The following is a 20,434-nucleotide window of genomic DNA, read 5'->3' on the forward strand; positions in this document are numbered from 1 at the left end:
CTGCCTCCCTCTCTGCAGCACCACACGTGGCCTGTCCTCTCCTCCGGGCTAGTGTCACAGCCAGTCCCCCCCCCCCCCCCCCCCTTTCCTTTCCCCGTTTACCTGCCCAGCTCTTTGCCCACCAGCGTGTAGTAGCTGCTGAAGCTGTCACTGCAGATTCGGCTCTGAATATCGGACAAGAGGCCGCTTCGTGGCTGGTTCATGGCGACTGCAGCGGCCCGAGCTAACTCCGGGTGAAGGATGACGGACACGGATAACCCAGGAGTGCCCAACGCCAACACCACACACACGCCCGCTCGGCTCGGCTCATCTACTGCCGGCAATCCCCGAGCAGCCGGACCACACCCCCGCCCCGTCACCGTGGAGGCAGCACTGATTGGCAGCGGGCGCGTCCCCATTTAAAACGGCAATCCAATTAAAGCGGCCACGCAGGACCTGTTCAGGTGTAGGCTAATGCATTCTATTTATTTCTACTCTATATCACTTCTACCAGCTTTTTTTTAGGAAATATTCTTCATCCATTAATGAAGATGCATTGCCACGCTTGGAAGTGGTGACACTAAACTAGGATTTGAGGCAATAGTCTGGGCGCAGACTGGGAGATTGAGCACCTTGGGCTCTGTCCGCAGCAAAAGACTGGATCTCCCAGTGGCCACCCATTTCAATTCCCTCGCTGACTATGGTCTCAGACACTGCCAGACTAAGATCACCCAGCAAATTGGAGGAACAACACTTCATCTGCCCTCTGGGCACCCTCCAACTGGATGGCATCAACATGGACTTCTCCAATTTCCTTGAAGCCCCACCCCACCCTTCTTCTACCCCTGTTGCCTTTCCCTCAGTCCTCACTCTCTCTTTCCCCCACCCTCTTTTCCTTGTCTCCTTTCACAGACCCAAAATCAATTCTTATCTCTCCTCCCATCATATCCAATTAACACCTTTTGTTGGCTTGGAGTTCTCCCCAGCTCGTCTTCAGTGTTTATTCAGACACCTTCCTGTCCTTTGCTTGTTCCTTCTTCAAGGAAGGACTCAGACCCAAAGTCAGTAATATATCTTTGCCTCCTATATGGCTGCTGCCAGACTGGGTGAGTCCTTCAGCATTTCTGTGTGTGTTTTACTACAATCACAGAGCCCGCAAACTTTCATGTTTCACAGATGACTTCTGTGGAGACTTTCACAGCCTCAAGTTATTCCAAAGTGTGTTTCAGCAGAAGAATCTTGATTAATGTAGATACTGTTTTAATGGTGTAAACACTATGCAAATAGAGCAGATCTTTATTGTAACTGGTGGAAGAATTAGAGGGGAAATTAGATTTTTAAAAAGCCTCTAAAAGTGGAGGATATATCAGAAAGAAAGACAGGAGTGTATCCTGTGGCACGGAATCAGATCTTTTACCTCCGCACTGTTTTCCTGCACTAATCCTGTATGCCTTCATACACCCAATATCTAAACATCTATTGAGCTCCTTTCTGATTTAACATCCTTTGCACTCTTGGGCAAGGAACTTCAAAGATTTATTACCTGTCTCAGTGAAGAGTTGTCTCTTCAACTTTGAATACAATGTAGATATTGATGATGCAATCATCAATATCCTAATTCAAAGATGGCTGAAATAAATTTCTTGGCTATCTCTTCATGCATTTTGCTACAGTAATTTTAAAATCAGAACTCAGCAATTCAGGGGAGGATGTCAGAAAACATTTTGATCAAAGTTTTGAAGAAATCCTCCAAAACTGAGGTAGTAGGTAGCTTTAAGATGAGCCATGACTTAATTGAATGGTCAAATTGTTGGGACAAGCTCTAGGGACTAAATAGCATTCTCCTCTATGATACAGAGATCTGCAGAGAAAGAAATATATGAAGGATATGTTCTTAGTATTACATAGAAAATGCTGGAAATAGATGAATAATAAGACCTCCAAATGAATAGAAAACCTCCAGAATCTTGAGCAAACAAAGATTGCTGGGGGAACTCAGCAGGTCAAGCAACATCCACGGGTAGAAATGGGCAGTCAATGTTTTGTGTCTGAACCATTTATCGAGACCAAGATATTATAGGTGAAGGTACATATATAAAAGAGGTAAGAAGCTGTGGGAGAAGCCCAGAGGTGATATATTGTAGGATATAAGGTGTGAAAGATGGAGCAACTGTAGAGATGCAGATAAAGGGAGAAACCACTGGGAAACACAGTTGAAGAATGAAATATCCTACCTGGCATATATCTTGAGATATTGCAAATTCACAACCTTTTCTGATACTCTGAATTTTTCCAAAATAACACCACTAAAAAACAAATGTTAGTTACCAGTAGATATGTTCACAATGTATTTAATATTTAAAAATCACATTTCCCATGCATTATCCATGGACATTTGATATGTGTGTGAAATAAGCTAATTAATTGTTGGTTTTCTTTCGTCCGAGGCCAAATTCTACTGCGACTGATGTGGCATTCAATTGAGAGAGGGACACCAGACTGAATGATCTGTTGCCAGCTTTCTATTCATTTGATTTGTTTAAAGCTTTTATATAAAGCACTTTTTCAAATTCCTCAGTTATTTGTGACCAGTTATGTTTATTTTAAATTATATTAAAGTTAATCACTTTTTTTGTGTGACTGTATTAAACATACAATGTACGTTTATCCATTAAACATAGTTCTGTATAATTTATTAGGATTTCTATTATATTTCAGCTTTGTCAAGTATTTTACACTGCCTTAATGCTAGTTACTTTCTATTACTCCATGTCAGGGGAAGAAATCTCAAACCTGAAACAAAATGTTTATGTACTATATGCTTTGCCAATATCTGTGGCTCATTCTCTGTACTGCAGCACTTTATCCTCTTTGGTGAAATCCATATTAGTGCATGTAATTTTTAAAAATCTTCCAATGGTTTGCAACATTTTGCAATTGAGGAGTTATCTAATGATTTGTTGCTCCTAATGGGAAAGAAAATACTGAGGAGAATGGATCAGTTATTATATTGCCATGAAGGATTACAAAAGAACATCAAAGTTAAAATGGCATTTTGTTATGAAAATGTATCTAATTAAAATATTAGCTTATTAGTAATAATAAAAACAAAATAAATTAATAGATATGACTTACAGACAGTAATGGAAATGATGAATCAGTTAATAGACTCAGGCATTAATTTACAAGCTTCTGGCTTTTTAGTGATATGCCAAATTTACATCAGAAAATAGGACATGATAGTGTGGTGCAAAAATTGGCTTTTCCACTGTAGCCAATAAAAAACAAAATATGTACTTTTTTCAACATTGTTTCAATACTCTTCTGTAGTCTTAAAACAATAATTTTCAAGTAAAATCTGCAGTGATCTACAATCAACCTTGTACATCTGTACTACCACTCACAACTGCTGTCAAACAACTGATTAGGACAATTTGAGGAGGAGCTCCAAAACAAGACGACCATAAATATTGTGGCATAACAAATTAGTTTTATTGACATTCTTACACAGCAGCATGATTGTACAGGAAGTGCAGCCTGAGTATCATGTGACTTTCAAACCAGCCAATCAGCTAATTAATATGTTTTGTCTGACAGTGAATTTCCATAAAATATTCCACAAATCAAAGATAGACCCTCTTTGTGAATGCATAATTGAATGTGATTACAATCAATGATTCTTACACATTAATTGGTGAAGATGTGTTAATGAGGTTACATTAGTTGCCTTTAACATAAGTGGCCCTGCCAAGAAAAAAAAATGGCTTTAATTGCATGAGATTGTCTATAGTTCATTTGTTTAGGAGAAATGTTTATTTACAAAAATAAAAAATAAAACATGAATCCAAGCAGGATAGTAGTTACAATGGTTCAACATCAATGTTTTCTTTCTTCCTTGATCAATTCATTAATCAAGAGATATCCACGATACTACATCTCTGAGGCATCTTCTTTCCACATGCTCATTTTGTGCTTCTCATGTTGTAAAAACAAGGATGCCCTTGTTCACTGAAATAGTGCAATTGATCATGAGAAGTGAGCACTTCTTTCACTCAAGACCGAAAGTGCTAGTTTCTTCCACTGCTGTGAGCAGCTTTTCATACAGCATAGAATACGATGGATATGGAGGGAGATCCAAACGGTTGAAACATGTGTGTGCCCTGCAACAATATAGAAGAAAGATTAATAGGACTTTATATTTCAGCTAGTATTATGGTAACAGGGATGATAAATGTCCATTATGGCTTAATATTATTGTTAACATACAACATTACTACAAAATACAGGCCCTTGAGCCACGGTGTTGTGCTGACCTATGTAAACCTACTCTACAATAGTCTATTTTTTCCCTGCCTCACACCCATAACCTTTATTTTTCTTACATTCATGTGCCTATCTAAGAATCTTTTGAATGTCCCCATTGTACCAGCCCCCACCATCACCCCCGGCAATGCTTTCCAGGCATTCACCAGTCTTTGTGTAAAAAGTTTAAATTTAGATTTTTAACTGTAATTTAAATTTAGACATACAGCACCATTACATGCCCTCTGGCCATGAACCTGGGCCACTCAAATACCCCAATTAACCTGAACCCCGTACGTACCTCTGACATCTCCCCTAAACTTCCTCCACTCACTTTGAACAGACGTCCTCTGGTATTTGCTGTTGTCACACCTGGAAAAAGGTGCTGGCAGTCCACCCAATCAACCACCCCCCCCCCCAATAATCTTATTCATCTTGTGTGGTGTTGCACTATTTAGCTTAGGAAACCCTAAAGAAGAAATGGTGCAAAGACGCTGCATGGCCAAGATGCATTCGAGCCACACTACATGTGTACCAAAGCAATTTTTTTTTAACAGAGATTCAATTTAATTCACTAAGGGAACTCTGATGTGCCATGTTTCTGCCGATAACTATTCTCCTGCAGGGACTTGCCATGGTGGATCCAAGGATGGCAAGGTCTATAATGTTGAGGATAGATGCAGCAGTAGAAGTGGGGCATACTTTTTAAAGACATCTAATTATGGTAGTGTTTAAGGGTTGTATTCCATCGTCTCAGGTAGGGTAATTTGGTCACATCCATTGCTTGTCGAGTCATATGTGAATGATAGGTATTAAGATGATCAATCTTGGCACCCCCATAAGCAATTTACCTTCCTGCAGATTCTACCATCTCTAGGAAGGTCTGTCAGAGAAAGGGTGAACAGACAGAGTCTTGGTGTAATGACACCAGATATTCAGCCTATGGATTTTGGGCATAAAAGATTTACAGCACATGAAAAAAAGACATAAACAATTTCAAAAACTGCAATAATCAAAGCCATCAAGCTACTTGATTAGCTACTTTTTGCAGGAGTTTCTCTTTTATAGTTCCTGGGTACCATCCAGGTAAATTTTGCATGTGAGCTCTCTGAAGCAGGACTGCAATGTTTGCTTTTGAAAGTACTAACAGCAATGAATTCTGCTGCAAAAATTCAATCTTATTGATTTCAATCATCCGTGACAAAGCAGTCGATTTAGATGCAGATTTGTGATGAGGGTTAGTGGTTTTTGTCAAAAGACATCTGTGTTTAATTATCAAAAATAGATGCATTTCAAACTAAATATAGGAGAAGCATCTCAACACAGAAGCACTAAGACAATCTAGAGAAAGGTACAACTGCATGATCTTTATTGTCTATGTGGAAGAGTGAGAGTGTGTGTGTGAGAGAGAGAGTGTGAGTGAGTGTGTGTGTGAGAGAGAGAGTGTGAGTGAGTGTGTGTGTGTGTGTGTGTGAAGCTTGTGAGTTTCTGTCAGTGTGAGGGAGAAGAAGCATGACAGACTTCTCAACTTTCATCGGTGTAATATAAACTGGAAAGGGCTTAAAGCTGATAGACTGTAAAAGACAAAGACTAGAATTTTCCTCCAGAAATTTGCTTGAAGAATTAACTGAAGAACAGTGAGTCAAGGATCCAAATGGCTGAATTCCCACACAGTAAGGCCATGGAGATAAATATCTTTCTCTTTCACTGGAGTAGAACTTTTCCTAATTACTGTATCTATATTCTAATATGATGTAAAAGGATTATTTAAGTGAATAAGCTATTGTTTTTCATATTTCAGCTCATGATTGGTGACAAAAGGATTAACCACCACTGATGACCTGAGAGAATAAAAATAAAAGCTGATGGGAAAGTTTTAAAATATGGATAGACAGAAAAAATGATTGGAACTATGTGGTTAAATAGAACATAGGACAGCAGAGCCCAGGAACAGGCTCTTTGGCCCACAATGTCTGTGCGAACATCATGCCAAATTAAACTAAATCTCTTCCGCCTGCACATGACCCAGATCCCTCTATTCCCTGCATATTTCCAGAGGGTCAACTTGCCACACAAAACCTCATATTCCATCTAGGTACCCTCCAACCAGATGATATTAACATCAACTTCTCCAGTTTCCATTAGCAACCCCAGCACCACCTCCCCCCTCCCATCTCTCCACTTCCCTATCCCTATTACTCCTTTCCTTTTGCTTTGCATTTCCATTTTGATTTATTTCCTCCTCCCCAATCAATGCTCACTTTTCCTCTCTTGTCTTCCTACCCACCCCCAATTATCTCCTGTTGTCTGCTGACGTGCTCCTTCCCCTCCCTGCCTTTTCCTTTTCCCCACCCTTTTTATTCAGGTGCCTGCCTGCTTCTTGCTCATACCTTGAGGAAGGACTCAGGTCCAAAATGTTGGTTATGAATCTTTACTTCGTCTGGACGCTGCAAGACCTGAATTTTTCCTCCAGCATTGTTGTGTTTTTATTACAATCACAGCATTTGGAGACTTTAATGTTTCACAGAAATTTGGAAGGTCAAATATCCTGCTTCTGTATTATAAACTTACTTAAAGATTTTTTTAAACATTCCTTAATAAGTTTAATTTTCCAGACTAGTTTTTAATAGCCATTGAATGTTCATTTCTGTTTTCACATATTAGGTAGCATAGAAAAAGAGTACAAGATAATATATCCAATGCAAGGCTTCCATGTTACGTAATCACAGTAGGCAGTGGTGGATTAAATATCGCCCAGGCCCCCCCGGCCTTGCCCACCATGGGCCCAGGCTAATCCCGGCGACCCTTGCTCCTCACCACGGTTCTGGCTACCCCTGCCACCCCTCGCTACCCAACAAGGGCTTGGCCTCCTGGGCAACACTTGCAATTGGCCTCTCATTTAGCAGTACCACCCCCTGGCAACGCACCCCTTTTGTTGTTCATTTACTACCTCAGGTGGCAGGCTGGACACCAGTATTTTGAAGTTCCCTCTTCGCACACACTGCAAATTTTCATGCAGCTGCTCCCAGCTCCCAGAAACCACTGAACATGTCACCCCAGCAATGGTGTGACACCGACTCTGGCCCACAGTCACTGGTTCACACGCGCCGTAAGTGTGAAATGATAAACTGAGATCAGGCTACTCCTTTACTTCATACAGATGCTGTGTAACGTGCCCCAGCTTATTTGTGTATTTCACTACAATCACAGCATCTGGAGTCATGGACATGTAAACACAGTCTCGCAAGGAGTTGTGGCTGCACTATGAAGTCCCTAAAAGCATTACTTGTTTAGTTCTGAATGTTTGTAAGTTTGGTGCCAAATTTAGATAACAAAATAGTATTTGTAATATTCCAGATATGAAAATAATATATGCAAAAGTACTGAAATATCTTGGGCGGCTCAGGCCCTCTTACCGTCCAGGACCCTAGGGTTCAGCCTACTCAGCCTATGGTTAATCCACCCCTGAAAGGAGGCAACCATTAACCACAAGCCTTCTGATACTTATGCTTCACTGTCTACAGAGACTGCATGATGTCCCTGAAATATTCAAGGAGGCTGCAATTCCCAAAGCAACAACTCCACTAACAGACAGGTGCAGACATAGCTGACAAATGAGACCTTCATCTGATGACTACCTCAGAATACTATTAACACAGAGATCAGGCATCATGATCCTTGTTTAGCAACTCAGTGCTGGATAACACTGCCAGTTGTGGCTCAACAAGTGATATTCTTGCTTCTGAGCCACACATCAGTGTACATATCCTTCTTTCTTCTTTGGCTTGGCTTCGCGGACGAAGATTTATGGAGGGGGTAAAAAGTCCACGTCAGCTGCAGGCTCGTTTGTGGCTGACAAGTCCGATGCGGGACAGGCAGACACGGTTGCAGCGGCTGCAGGGGAAAAATGGTTGGTTGGGGTTGGGTGTTGGGTTTTTCCTCCTTTGCCTTTTGTCAGTGAGGTGGGCTCTGCGGTCTTCTTCAAAGGAGGTTGCTGCCCGCCAAACTGTGAGGCGCCAAGATGCACGGTTTGAGGCGTTATCAGCCCACTGGCGGTGGTCAATGTGGCAGGCACCAAGAGATTTCTTTAGGCAGTCCTTGTACCTTTTCTTTGGTGCACCTCTGTCACGGTGGCCAGTGGAGAGCTCGCCATATAACACGATCTTGGGAAGGCGATGGTCCTCCATTCTGGAGACGTGACCCATCCAGCGCAGCTGGATCTTCAGCAGCGTGGACTCGATGCTGTTGACCTCTGCCGTCTCGAGTACTTCGACGTTAGGGATGAAAGCGCTCCAATGGATGTTGAGGATGGAGCGGAGACAACGTTGGTGGAAGCGTTCTAGGAGCCGTAGGTGATGCCGGTAGAGGATCCATGATTCGGAGCCGAACAGGAGTGTGGGTATGACAACGGCTCTGTATACGCTTATCTTTGTGAGGTTTTTCAGTTGGTTGTTTTTCCAGACTCTTTTGTGTAGTCTTCCAAAGGTGCTATTTGCCTTGGCGAGTCTGTTGTCTATCTCGTTGTCGATCCTTGCATCTGATGAAATGGTGCAGCCGAGATAGTAAACTGGTTGACCGTTTTGAGTTTTGTGTGCCCGATGGAGATGTACATATCCTACCACAGAGATAAAACACCATGAGCACAAAAAATCCAGTTCTGCGGGAGTGCTAATGAAGCTTGACTGGCACATCAGTTCTTTTGATTGGTCTCACAGTGGAAACTGGAATTCTGATACTGCACTGAAGCCCGGAGACTAACCAAAAGGAAGGATGGTTAGAAATTAATATGAATAGAAATAGTGAATCAGACAATTAAAAATTAAAAGAGAAAACTTAAAAAGAACGCACACACAGAGTGCACAAAAATCTCAAATATTTTGGGTTTGTCATTTTGATCCTTCTCTTAGATTCAAGATAAAAACTGTTCCCGGTGGGGAGATGAAAAATTATGCAGGGTTTGGTGATTTTGATCAATCTCACAAAAAGGTTGCCTTTTCAGTTACATACTGAATGCCACTAAGATTTAGACAATGATATGAGCCTCTGTTTGGGATGCTTCATTGACATAAACATTCATGAAGATTTTACCTGTCTGCTTTCCCCTTGAGCTAAGATGAGGGCAAAGGTATTATTAGTTTTTCGGTCATGAATCTACATTATTCTATTCGCTTGGTCAGAGAACACCTGTCTGCCGATGGGATAAAAAGCATTCCAATTTTGGTGCATCAGGAGGAAGCCGTTAGCACCCTTCATGGTTTCATGAATGTCATCAATGAGGGTTGAAAATTCAGGGAAATTTATCCTCTCCAATGCTGTTAGTTATTTGTGGTGTCGTGGTTATTATTTATTCCTTATACAATGATACAGCAAATAATAGAAGAGCATCATTATTCTTTGTGGGAGTTGTGTGAAAATTAGAAGTTGTGCTTTCATATTTTAATACAGTACATTTTTGATGAACCGAAAACTGATCAACCAAAATTCCGAACATTTTTTTTGTGAAATGACATCATGATTTGAAAAAAAGTTGAAAAAATGTACCCAGTGTGCTCAGGTGGGGCTACAGGGATCAGTTTTACAAAGGAGACATTTGTCCACCAGTTACACAAAGGATAACACTGACCATCGCCTTCCCAAGATCGTGTTATATGGCGAGCTCTCCACTGGCCACCGAGACAGAGGTGCACCAAAGAAGAGGTACAAGGACTGCTTAAAGAAATCTCTTGGTGCCTGCCACATTGACCACCGCCAGTGGGCTGATATCGCATCAAACCGTGCATCTTGGCGCCTCACAGTTTGGCAGGCAGCAACCTCCTTTGAAGAAGATCGCAGAGCCCACCTCACTGACAAAAGACAAAGGAGGAAAAACCCAACACCCAACCCCAACCAACTAATTTTCCCTTGCAACCACTGCAACCATGCCTGCCTGTCCCGCATCGGACTTGTCAGTCACCAACGAGCCTGCAGCAGACGTGGACATACCCCTCCATAAATCTTCGTCCGCGAAGCCAAGCCAAAGAAAAAAAAAGCACTGATTATTTATATATAAATTGTCCTTTCTTGCCATGAGTTACTGCAACTTTGAAATAAATTGCATTGTGGCATTCTCAGAATTTGAATTGAATACCGCGCACACTTCCCACTCGCCCACCCAAGCCATGCTCTCTCCCCACTCACCCATCTTGCCCGAGCCACTCCCTCCTTCAGGAAATTCTGCTAGGGGACTGTGATAGTACAGATTCTATCACCAATGTGTATATGTACATATGTGCAGATGGTAGTGTAGGATGACTGTGATTGGCTGCGAGTGTAGCCACACCTACTGGCAGGTCTTAAAGGATTGCTCCTAGCCAGATCAGGTCATTCTGGACTGGTCGACCTACTTGTGATATGCTCCAGTCTTTTAGTTAATAAAAGCCTTGGTTTGGATCAACAACTCTTTGGTTCTTTCGACGTGCATTACAGGGACAATCCCTGTGCAATCTGCTACCACTTACAAGCGAGGTAACACCTCAAGCTCCTGGGCAGGATTGGCGACAGCAGTGGGAAGGTGCCAGGGATCGGCGACTGCATGGGGAGGTGTCAGGGATCGGCAACAGCCAAATACAAGTATTCTTCTGATACTACTGGGATGCTTAGAGAAAATTCCTGAATATCCAAAACATCTGCTTAACCGAGATGGGTCCAGTCCCGAGCATTTTGGACAATCAGAAACATACATCGTCACAATGACTATATTTTGAAAGAACATTACATTAGAAATAGGACCAAGAATTGACCATTTGATTTCCTAGTGCCAGTCAATAAGATTGTGACTGATTGGATCTTTGAGCTAAATTTTATTTTGTTGTCTGACAGCCATAAGCTTTAATTCTTCTAGAAGCCAAAAATCTACATTAGCCTTGAATACACTTAATGACGAAGTCAAAAATTACAAAACTTCATCTATAAAACTTCCTGTGAGAAAGGAGGTTTGCTCTCATCTTAAGCTAACTCATTTTGCTTTGACAGCACCCCATTTCTACATTTCAGAAAGGAAGAAATGTTCACAGTTTCTACTCTCAACCACTCAAAATTGTATATACTGTATTTCAATGAAATCCCTCCTGCCTTTGTAACTCCAGAAAGCTTAGGCCCATTTTCTTTACTCGTTCCTTACAGTGAATTCCTTCACTTCAGGAATTGATCTGGTACACCTTCACGGCACGGTCTTCAAAGAAGATAGAACCTTCCTTAAAGAAGATCAAAATTTCTTGCATTTTTCCAAATGGGACATCACTAAAACCTTGCATATTGTACCGAGCTTTCCTTTGCCATTGTTCTGCATCCCCTTGCAACATTCCAATGTTTCAAATATCACCTTGGTGGTTTGATATCAAGTGGTGTCTGTGGTAACTTTCACAGAATTATATTACTGAACATTCGGGATTGTGTCCCCACATTAAATATTGTTAGATCTTAGCCTCCTTTATGATGCTGCTAATTTTCTTCAATATGCCAAAGTAAGTGTGTATTTCATCCTGATTCTTTAAATGCAGGTCAACACTGCAATGAATGTTAGACTTCCTTTTTTTTTCCTGTTCTGCCTAAATTCCTCTTTCTCCTCCAAATCCACAATAGCCATGAACAGTCCAATGGAATGTCCTTGCTAAGAACTGTGGTCTCCGGAAGCTCCAAGAAAGCAGCTGTTGTCAGCTGCTGTGTCTGGGAAATGTTTCTTTTGAAGTAAATGTTATATTTCTAAAATACAACCAGAAGTATAAATGCATTTTGCATTTCAATTGTTAAATTAACATTTCCAAACTTCTTAATTGTTAATCACATCTTTTGAATCCAAGTTCTCAAGCCTAGAAATCAAAAGTTCAAGAAAAAAAACATTTCAAATAGATAAGAATCTTGAATGAACAATCAGGGATTGTATATTCCACATAGAGAGGGAGCAAACGAGCAAATTGACTAGAAAGGTTACAACAGGGAACAGGATTTAATTGGGCAGGTAATTATTTTTATCCTTGGTAATGAAATCCAGAAAATAGGGACAAAATCTTTGAATTAAACAAGAGAACAATGCAGCATAGAACTGAGCCTTTTGGCTGAACTATTTTTCTGCCTGGTCTCACAATCCTCCAACTTGACCAATGCCCTGCATATCCCTCCTATCCATGTATGTGTCCAAATATCTGTTGAAATTATACCCACATCCATCACCTCTGCTGACAGTTCATTCCATAATCTCACCACTGATACTTCCCCCTAATGTTCCTCGAGGTCTTCCATGCCAGATCATTAGGGACGTCCTCCTTCTTCGAACAACGTGGTTTTCCCTCTACCAGCATCAACTCAGTCCTGACCTGCATATACTCCAGTACCCACACATCTGCCCTGACCCTCTCTACCCCCATGTAAAGGGGTGCAGTGTTGCTGGAGCTCACCAGAGCACCACTCCAGCACCTCAGGAGGCAGTCTGGTACCTCATGGGGCCGCTCCGGTACCTCAAGGGGTCTCTCCAGTGTCTCGTTGCCATTTTTGGAGAGCTCTGGAACCTAAAAAATTAGCATTGCACTCCTGCCCAGGCACAACAAGGACAGGATTCCTTATCTACCACCCCACCAGCCTCCATGTTCAATATGCAATATATCTTCCTCCATAATTTCTGCAACCTACTAGGTGATCTCACCACCAGACACTTTACCCCTCTCCTGCTCTCTCTGCCTTCCACAGGGACCGCTCCCTCCCTGATTCCCTTGTCCACTCCTCCTACCCCTGTGATCGTAGGAGATGCTCCACTTGCGCTCACACCTCCTCCCTCAGCACCATTCCGAGCCAAAAGCAGTTCATCCAAGTGAAGCAACATTTCACTTGTGAATCAGCAAGGGTCATCTACTGCATCCGGTGTTCCCGTTGTGGTCTCCACTACATCGGAGACACAGGGTGCATACTGGGAGATCACTTCGTTGAGCACCTTGGCTCTGTCTGCCGCAATAGCGTGAATCTCCCAGTGGCCATCCATTTTAATTCTCTATCCCATTCCCTTGCTGTTCATGATCTTAAGCACTGCCAGACTGAGACCACATGCAAATTGGAGGAACAACACCTCATCTTCCATCTGGGCACCCTCCAAATGGATGGCATTAAGATTGACCTCCAGTTTCTATTACTGCCTACCGCCCTGTCGTCTTACACTCAGCTATGTCTCCCTCTCTTCCCTTTTCTCTCTCACGGAGCCAAAAATCAATTCTCATTTTCTTTTATCATATCCAATTAACAGGAAGGTGGTCTGGATTCCTCCCCCTCCTATTCTCTCTCCAGTCTTTATTCATATTCCTTCCTGTATTTTGTTTATACCTTGAAGAAGAGCTCAAGCCCAAAACATAAGTAATATACCTTTACCTCCTACAGACACTGCAATATCAGCTGAGTTCCTCTAGCATTTCTGTGGTGTTTTTATCCTTAGTCATTTCACCTTTCACCCTTACCCATGTCTTCTCATTCTTGACTCACCCAACCTCAGTGGCAAAAGTCTGCTTGCATTTATTCTATCTATACCTATTATAATTTAGTATACCACTCTCAAATATCCCTCATCTCTGATGTTCCAGGGAATGAAGTCTTAACCTTTTCAACTTTTTCTCATAACTCAGCTTCTCAAGTTTTCTCCGCACTCTTTTAATCTTGATGATTCTTTAACAGTAGGTGACCAAAACTGCAGACAAAACTCAAAATTTGGCCTCACCTATGTTTTATACAATTCCACCATGACATCTGTACTCAATACGTTGATTTATGAAAGTTAATGTTTCAAAAATGACCCTATCTATCTGTGGCACCACTTTCAAGGGATTATGTATCTGTATTCCCAGATTCCTCTACTCTGCCTGCTCCTCAATGCTCTACCATTTACCGTACATGTCCTACCCTGATTTATCCTCCCAAAATGAAAAATCTCACACTTGGCAGCATTAAATTCCTTCTGCCATTTTGTAGCCCATTTTCCAGCTGGTCCAAATCCCGTTGCAAACTTTGAAAGCCTTTCTCATTGACCACAAAGCCTCCAATCTTTGTGTCATCCACAAATTAGCTAATCCAATTTACATAATATAATCCATATTGTTGATATAAATGATGAACAACAATGCAGAGCACCAATCCCTGAAGCACACCACTAGTCATAGGCCTCCAGTTAGAGAAGCAATTATCTACTACCACTCTTTGGCTTCCCCCACAAAGCAAATGTCTAATTCAATTTACAACCTCATCCTGAATACCCAAGTGACTGAACTTATTTGACCAACTTCCCTTGCAGGACCTGCTCAAAGGCCTTACCAAGTTCATATAGACACATCCATCTATTTTCCTTTATTAACTTTCCTGATAGCCTCCTCAAAAACTCTACAAGATTAGATAGACATGACCTACCATGCAAAAGTCATGTTGATTATCACTAATCAGTCTTTGTCTATCCAAGTACTTATACATTTGGTCTCGACATACCTTCCAGTACCTAATACACGACTAATATCAGGCTCACCACCCTAGAATAACCCTAATGATTCTTAGAGCCTTTCATAAACAACATTAGCTATCCTCCAATAATCTGGTACCTTACCTTTTACTATGGGCATTTTAAATACCTCTCTTAGTCCCCTACAATTTCTGCACTTCAAGGCTGAGGGGATATCATGTCAGGTCCTGGCATTTATCCACTTTTATTTGGCTCAAGACAGCAAAGGCCTCCTCCATTGTAATTTGTGTTGTGACCATGATCTCACCACCCTTTAGCCTCACCTCTCTTGACAGTGTCAGTGCAAAATATCCATTTAAGATCCCCCTCATCTCTTTTGGTCCCATACATAGATGGCCATTCTGATCGTCAAGTGGGTCAATTTTGCGTTTTACTATCCATTTGCTCCTAATATATCTGTAGAAGCTTTTGGGATTTTCCTTCACCTTATCTATCAGAGTAACCTTGTGCCTTCTTTTAGCCCTCTTCATCTCTTTCTTCAGTGTTTTTGTGAATTTCGTATACTCCTTAAGGACCTCATTGGTTCTTTGCTGCCTAGAATCAAACTGCTTAAAAGGTAATCCATCTATGAACATCACTGTTGTTGAAGTAAAATATTGAAAAGTTAAGGTAAAAAAGAAATCACATTAAGGTTGAGGAATCAAAGCTAAAATACAGAGGTTGGCACGAAAGGTTTGCTCCTGCTCCTGGCTTTGTTTGTGAATATGAAAAAGCTTATTTTAGATCTTTATCCTGTGGTACTCCATCCTATGACAGTAACTGAGAATGTGACCCAAGATTCATGCCATATGATAAACAGCAACAAAAACAGAGAAACAGGAACAGTTGCCATAGCAGCAAAGCACATACCAGGAGACTGAGACATACGAGACAAGATTGAGACATAAACCAGAAAATATGGGGCACATGCCAGAGAAATGAGTCATTATAAGTAGCCTATTAGGACAGCAGGATGCACTGGGAAAAAGTCACTTTGCTATAGCTGGCAATGACAACACCAACCATTTGATATTAAGCACCAACTTATTCCCTGCACCATGATTTAAACAGATCTGATTTAGAAGAGAAGTTATACCTTGCACTTAATACTGAACAATTGTTACGAAATGTTTACTTGAAATCACGTTGGTGCAGAGTAAAGAAAAAGGTCAATAGATCCCTCAAGTATGCCGTACAAGTTGATAATATGGTATAAGAATGTGTAAGATGGGTGGGACATCATGTGATGATGTAGGGCCAGGTCAAAAAATCTGGCTTCTCGGAGAAAAAGTTAAGAAAAACTGAAAGAGAAGTAGAGACACCAGTTTTTAAACTCATCTGAACAGGAGAAGAAATATGATGCTGCCGAAGAAAGGTAAAGAAATAGAAGAGAGTACAGAGAAAATGAAAGAACAATGACTGGAAGAAAAAAATAGGCCTACCTTGGGGAAGAAGCCGGGTCCTGAGGTGAAGTCTTCTCTCTGGGCGAAGAGGACTTCCCGCCGAGCTGTAATGTCCCTGGCAACAACAAGGACGCCCTGAGAAGTCAGGAAGAGGAATGACCTGACTGCGCATGCTCAAGGAGTTGTGCCTGGGCAGTCAACAACAGCGGGAGGCCCTGTCAGAGTGGCTTACCAAGCCCTCTAGACAGGCACCTAGGCAGTCTGGAATGCTGTCAGAAGAGGAAGAACAATGAAAACCCAAAGAAAAAGGAGAGGAAGAAGAAGAGGAAGAGAGGAGGAAGAAGAAGAACAAAGTTCAGAGGAAATGTTGGAAGAATTAGGGGTAAGAAAGAAAACTAAAGCTTTGTTTGCTGAAGGGCTCAAGACCCAATAACTATGATTATGAATAAGTTAAAGTTAATAAGACGAGATGTTAAGAAGTCAGAGGCTAAAGTTAATAAAGTATGCAAATTTGTTAAAGAAATGCAAAAGAAAACATTAAGAAATGGAGGAAACAATTCAAAGTTGTACTTTGGAAAATCATTTTCTTCAAGAAAAAGTAGACAAGGTGGATGAAGGATTAGAAGAAGTGCTTGCGATGAATAAGCAGCTGTCTGAAAAATTGGATTCACTAGAAAATTTCAGTCTAAGGAACAATATTAAGATTATTGGTTTGAAAGGAGAAGATATTATACAATTCCTACAGTGTTGGATTCTGCAGACTTTTGGGCAAGTATATTTTCATGGAGATATTGATATTCAAAAGCCGAGGCCCATTTTGGTAAAATTTCTTCACTGTCAAGTAAGGGAAACAATTCTGGAATTAGCATCTAAACTGGCTAAAGAAAGAAAAGCACCGTTAGAATTTGGAGGGAACGAGAGTTTCTTTTATCCTGACATAAGGTCTGAATTATTGAAAAAAAGGAAGAGTTTCAATCCAGTTAAAAATATAGTGTGGAAGAAGGGAAATACTTTCATTTTACATTATCTTGCAACTTTTAAAGTATTTGTCCAAGGAGGTCCAAGTAGATTCTTTATGAATCCAGAACATGCTCAAGAATATGCGAAACGGTTGCCGAACATACGTCAAGAGTTGACCCAAAGAGTGGACATTTGAAGATGGGGAATTGTTTTACTTTGGTTAATGTAATTTTGAAAAGGGTTTGTAATATTATGGAGATGAGTTTATTATACTCGGAGAAGCCAGAGATGTACTGACTGGTTCCTAGTGAACCGTGGACATCGTTTTGTGACTTTAGTCGCAACCCGAAAAATGGAGGGTATTAGCATTGTCTAGGGCACACATGTCAAATTCTGGCCCGCGGGCCAAATTTGGCCCGCGACATAATTATATTAGGCCCGCAAGATCATTTCAAAAATGTATTAGGGGTGGCCCGCCCTGCAGCGAGAGCCAATGCTGTTTTTTGGTAATGTCACCCCCACCATACTCCCCCTTCATTGCACATCCTTCCCCATTGTAACACGAGAAATTGTAACACGAGAAGTCTGTCGATGTCATCAGCCGGCAAGCTGGTTGAAAGGCTTCCCGCACAACCAGTCACTTCTCCCACCTGTCGAGCGGTGCGGCGGATTGGCGAGCGCCTGTGATTTCCTGTCGGCGCGACGGACATGGCAGGCTGCGCACGGCCCCCGGGCAGCGCAAGCCCCGCGAGACTGGCACCGGACGGCCCTTCCACAGCGCGAGCGCACTTCTCCCAGTCGCCACGGCCTTCAGCACTTGCACCCGCGCGGACCCCAGGGACGGCTGGTTCGGCCCTGCACGTGAAGATAGAGATGGTGGCTGTCTGCAAAGGCTGATCGGCAGCGCGCTGGGCCTGAGTGGGTGAGTAAGCAGGGGTGGGCAGAGGGTGTAGGTGAGGAGTAATGGGCAGGGGAAGTTATGGTGGTGCGAGGGGCAGTTAGAGGGAGGGATGAATAGAAGGAGGGGTGGATAGGGAAGAGGTAAAAGTGGAGGGGCAGGGCGAGTAGGGGAGGGGTGATTAGAGGGTGAGAGATGGGCAGAGGGAGGAACAGGTTGAGGGGAGAGGCAGTAGAGGGGCGTGTATAGGATGGGGTGGGTAGAGGCAGAGTGAGTGGAGTGAGGGGTGAGTAGAGGTTGGGTAAAGGACTGGTCAGGTAGAGGCATGGTGGGTCGAGGGTGAATAGAGGCCTAGAGCCTGAGGAGAGAGAAGGAAATGCTGAGTCCTGATGCAGGCCAAAATGGACACAGCCTGTGAATGCTGACTACATCTCCACAGGGACCAAATATGTTTCCCTCAGGTCAAGCAAAGGGTGAACTTGAGCTACCTACTCCTGACCTGTAACATTATCCTCCTAAAGTTATATCCTAAAGTTTAACATTACATATGTTGAAAGAAGAGAAAACATGCAGATGTTGTTGAAAATTTTCAATAAATATTTAGTTCGGCCCTCGACTTAGTCCAAGTTTTTAATTTTGGCCCTCCGTGAATTTGAGTTTGACACTTCAGGTCTAGGGGTTTCATGACAATTTTGGGGGGACGTCTTTCCTATATTTCTTTTTTTCTTCTTCTATGCATGTAATCAAGTATTATCTTTACCACTGGATTTTAGGATTTTGTTTACACAAGAAATTAGTGAGGAGACTGGGACTAATAAAAGGGAAATATCTTGAAGATTTGAAGTGGGAGGTCTACAGCTTCCAAATTTCAAGTACTATTATAAAGGGACCAAATTACGACCTCGTTCTTCTTTTGAGGAAGGAGAAAAGGTAGTTTGGGCTAATATAGAAATGCATAAAATAGGTGAGTAAAAAGAAGGCTGTTGGTACAAAAGAAATTGACCCCATTTATCTTGAATATATAAATGTTATTAACTGGTCAAGAAAAAAAGGAATAAAATCTATTAAAGATTGTTATCAAGGCAGATAAAGTATGAAAAATATAGCAAATGTTAGATACAGAAGGATACATTATAATTTCATACACTAGTTATATATTCTACTACAAAACCTTAATAGATTGAAGTAAGACAGTTCAGAAAAGTGCTTTTTGCTGCAAACAGGATATAGATACGTTTGTATACTTTTCATTGGACATGTCCTAAATCAAATTCCTTTTGGACCAATTCATAGATTTTTTTTCAACAGGTATTGGACACAGGGTATATAGAAACGCAAAGTTGTATACCTTTGGAAAAGAATACATTTAATTTAAAGAATAGATATGATAAATTTCTGAGAACTTGGTTTTCATATACGTAAAAAATTGATGTTATAATTTTATAGATAAGTATTTTAATCTATTAACATAAGTTAAGTACTTTATTACTCCCCGGCTCTATTTAATTTTATTTAAGTTTATTTGATGTTATTTGTACACACACACACACACACATATATATATATATGTATATACACACACATATAGGTATAGATACATATATATACACATACACACACACACACACACACACACACACACACACACACACACACACACACACACACACACAAATATTCTTTCTCTTTCTTTGGCTTGGCTTCGCAGACAAAGATTTATGGAGGGGTAATTTCCACGTCAGCTGCAGGCTCGTTTGTGGCTGACAAGTCCGATGCGGGACAGGCAGACACGGTTGCAGCGGTTGCAAGGGAAAATTGGTTGGTTGGGGTTGGGTGTTGGGTTTTTCCTCCTTTGCCTTTTGTCAGTGAGGTGGGCTCTGCGGTCTTCTTCAAAGGAGGTTGCTGCCCGCCAAACTGTGAGGCGCCAAGATGCACGGTTTGAGGCGTTATCAGCCCACTGGCGGTGGTCAATGTGGCAGGCACCAAGAGATTTCTTTAGGCAGTCCTTGTACCTTTTCTTTGGTGCACCTCTGTCACGGTGGCCAGTGGAGAGCTCGCCATATAACACGATCTTGGGAAGGCGATGGTCCTCCATTCTGGAGACGTGACCCATCCAGCGCAGCTGGATCTTCAGCAGCGTGGACTCGATGCTGTCGACCTCTGCCATCTCGAGTACTTCGACGTTAGGGGTGTAAGCGCTCCAATGGATGTTGAGGATGGAGCGGAGACAACGCTGGTGGAAGCGTTCTAGGAGCCGTAGGTGGTGCCGGTAGAGGACCCATGATTCGGAGCCGAACAGGAGTGTGGGTATGACAACGGCTCTGTATACGCTTATCTTTGTGAGGTTTTTCAGTTGGTTGTTTTTCCAGACTCTTTTGTGTAGTCTTCCAA

The 20,434-nt window shown here is 41.9% G+C and overlaps 2 protein-coding genes across 2 annotated transcripts in view; both read right to left on the reverse strand.

The window, feature by feature from the left end:
* The window catches only part of stk17a (serine/threonine kinase 17a), a 95,952-nt gene extending 95,639 nt beyond the window's left edge, over nucleotides 1–313 (reverse strand). The window contains exon 1 of the mRNA XM_069912744.1: nucleotides 103–313. Within this exon, the coding sequence (XP_069768845.1) occupies nucleotides 103–203 (101 nt within the window). The 5' untranslated portion in view covers nucleotides 204–313. The remainder of the gene's footprint in view (nucleotides 1–102) is intronic.
* A 3,167-nt stretch (nucleotides 314–3,480) lies between these two features.
* Nucleotides 3,481–20,434, reverse strand: part of LOC138758395 (E3 ubiquitin-protein ligase HECW1-like) — a 284,362-nt gene continuing 267,408 nt past the window's right edge. The window contains exon 26 of the mRNA XM_069927283.1: nucleotides 3,481–4,139. Within this exon, the coding sequence (XP_069783384.1) occupies nucleotides 4,028–4,139 (112 nt within the window). The 3' untranslated portion in view covers nucleotides 3,481–4,027. The remainder of the gene's footprint in view (nucleotides 4,140–20,434) is intronic.

Source organism: Narcine bancroftii, chromosome 1, assembly GCF_036971445.1.
Source record: "Narcine bancroftii isolate sNarBan1 chromosome 1, sNarBan1.hap1, whole genome shotgun sequence".
NCBI classification, from domain to species: Eukaryota; Metazoa; Chordata; class Chondrichthyes; order Torpediniformes; family Narcinidae; genus Narcine; species Narcine bancroftii.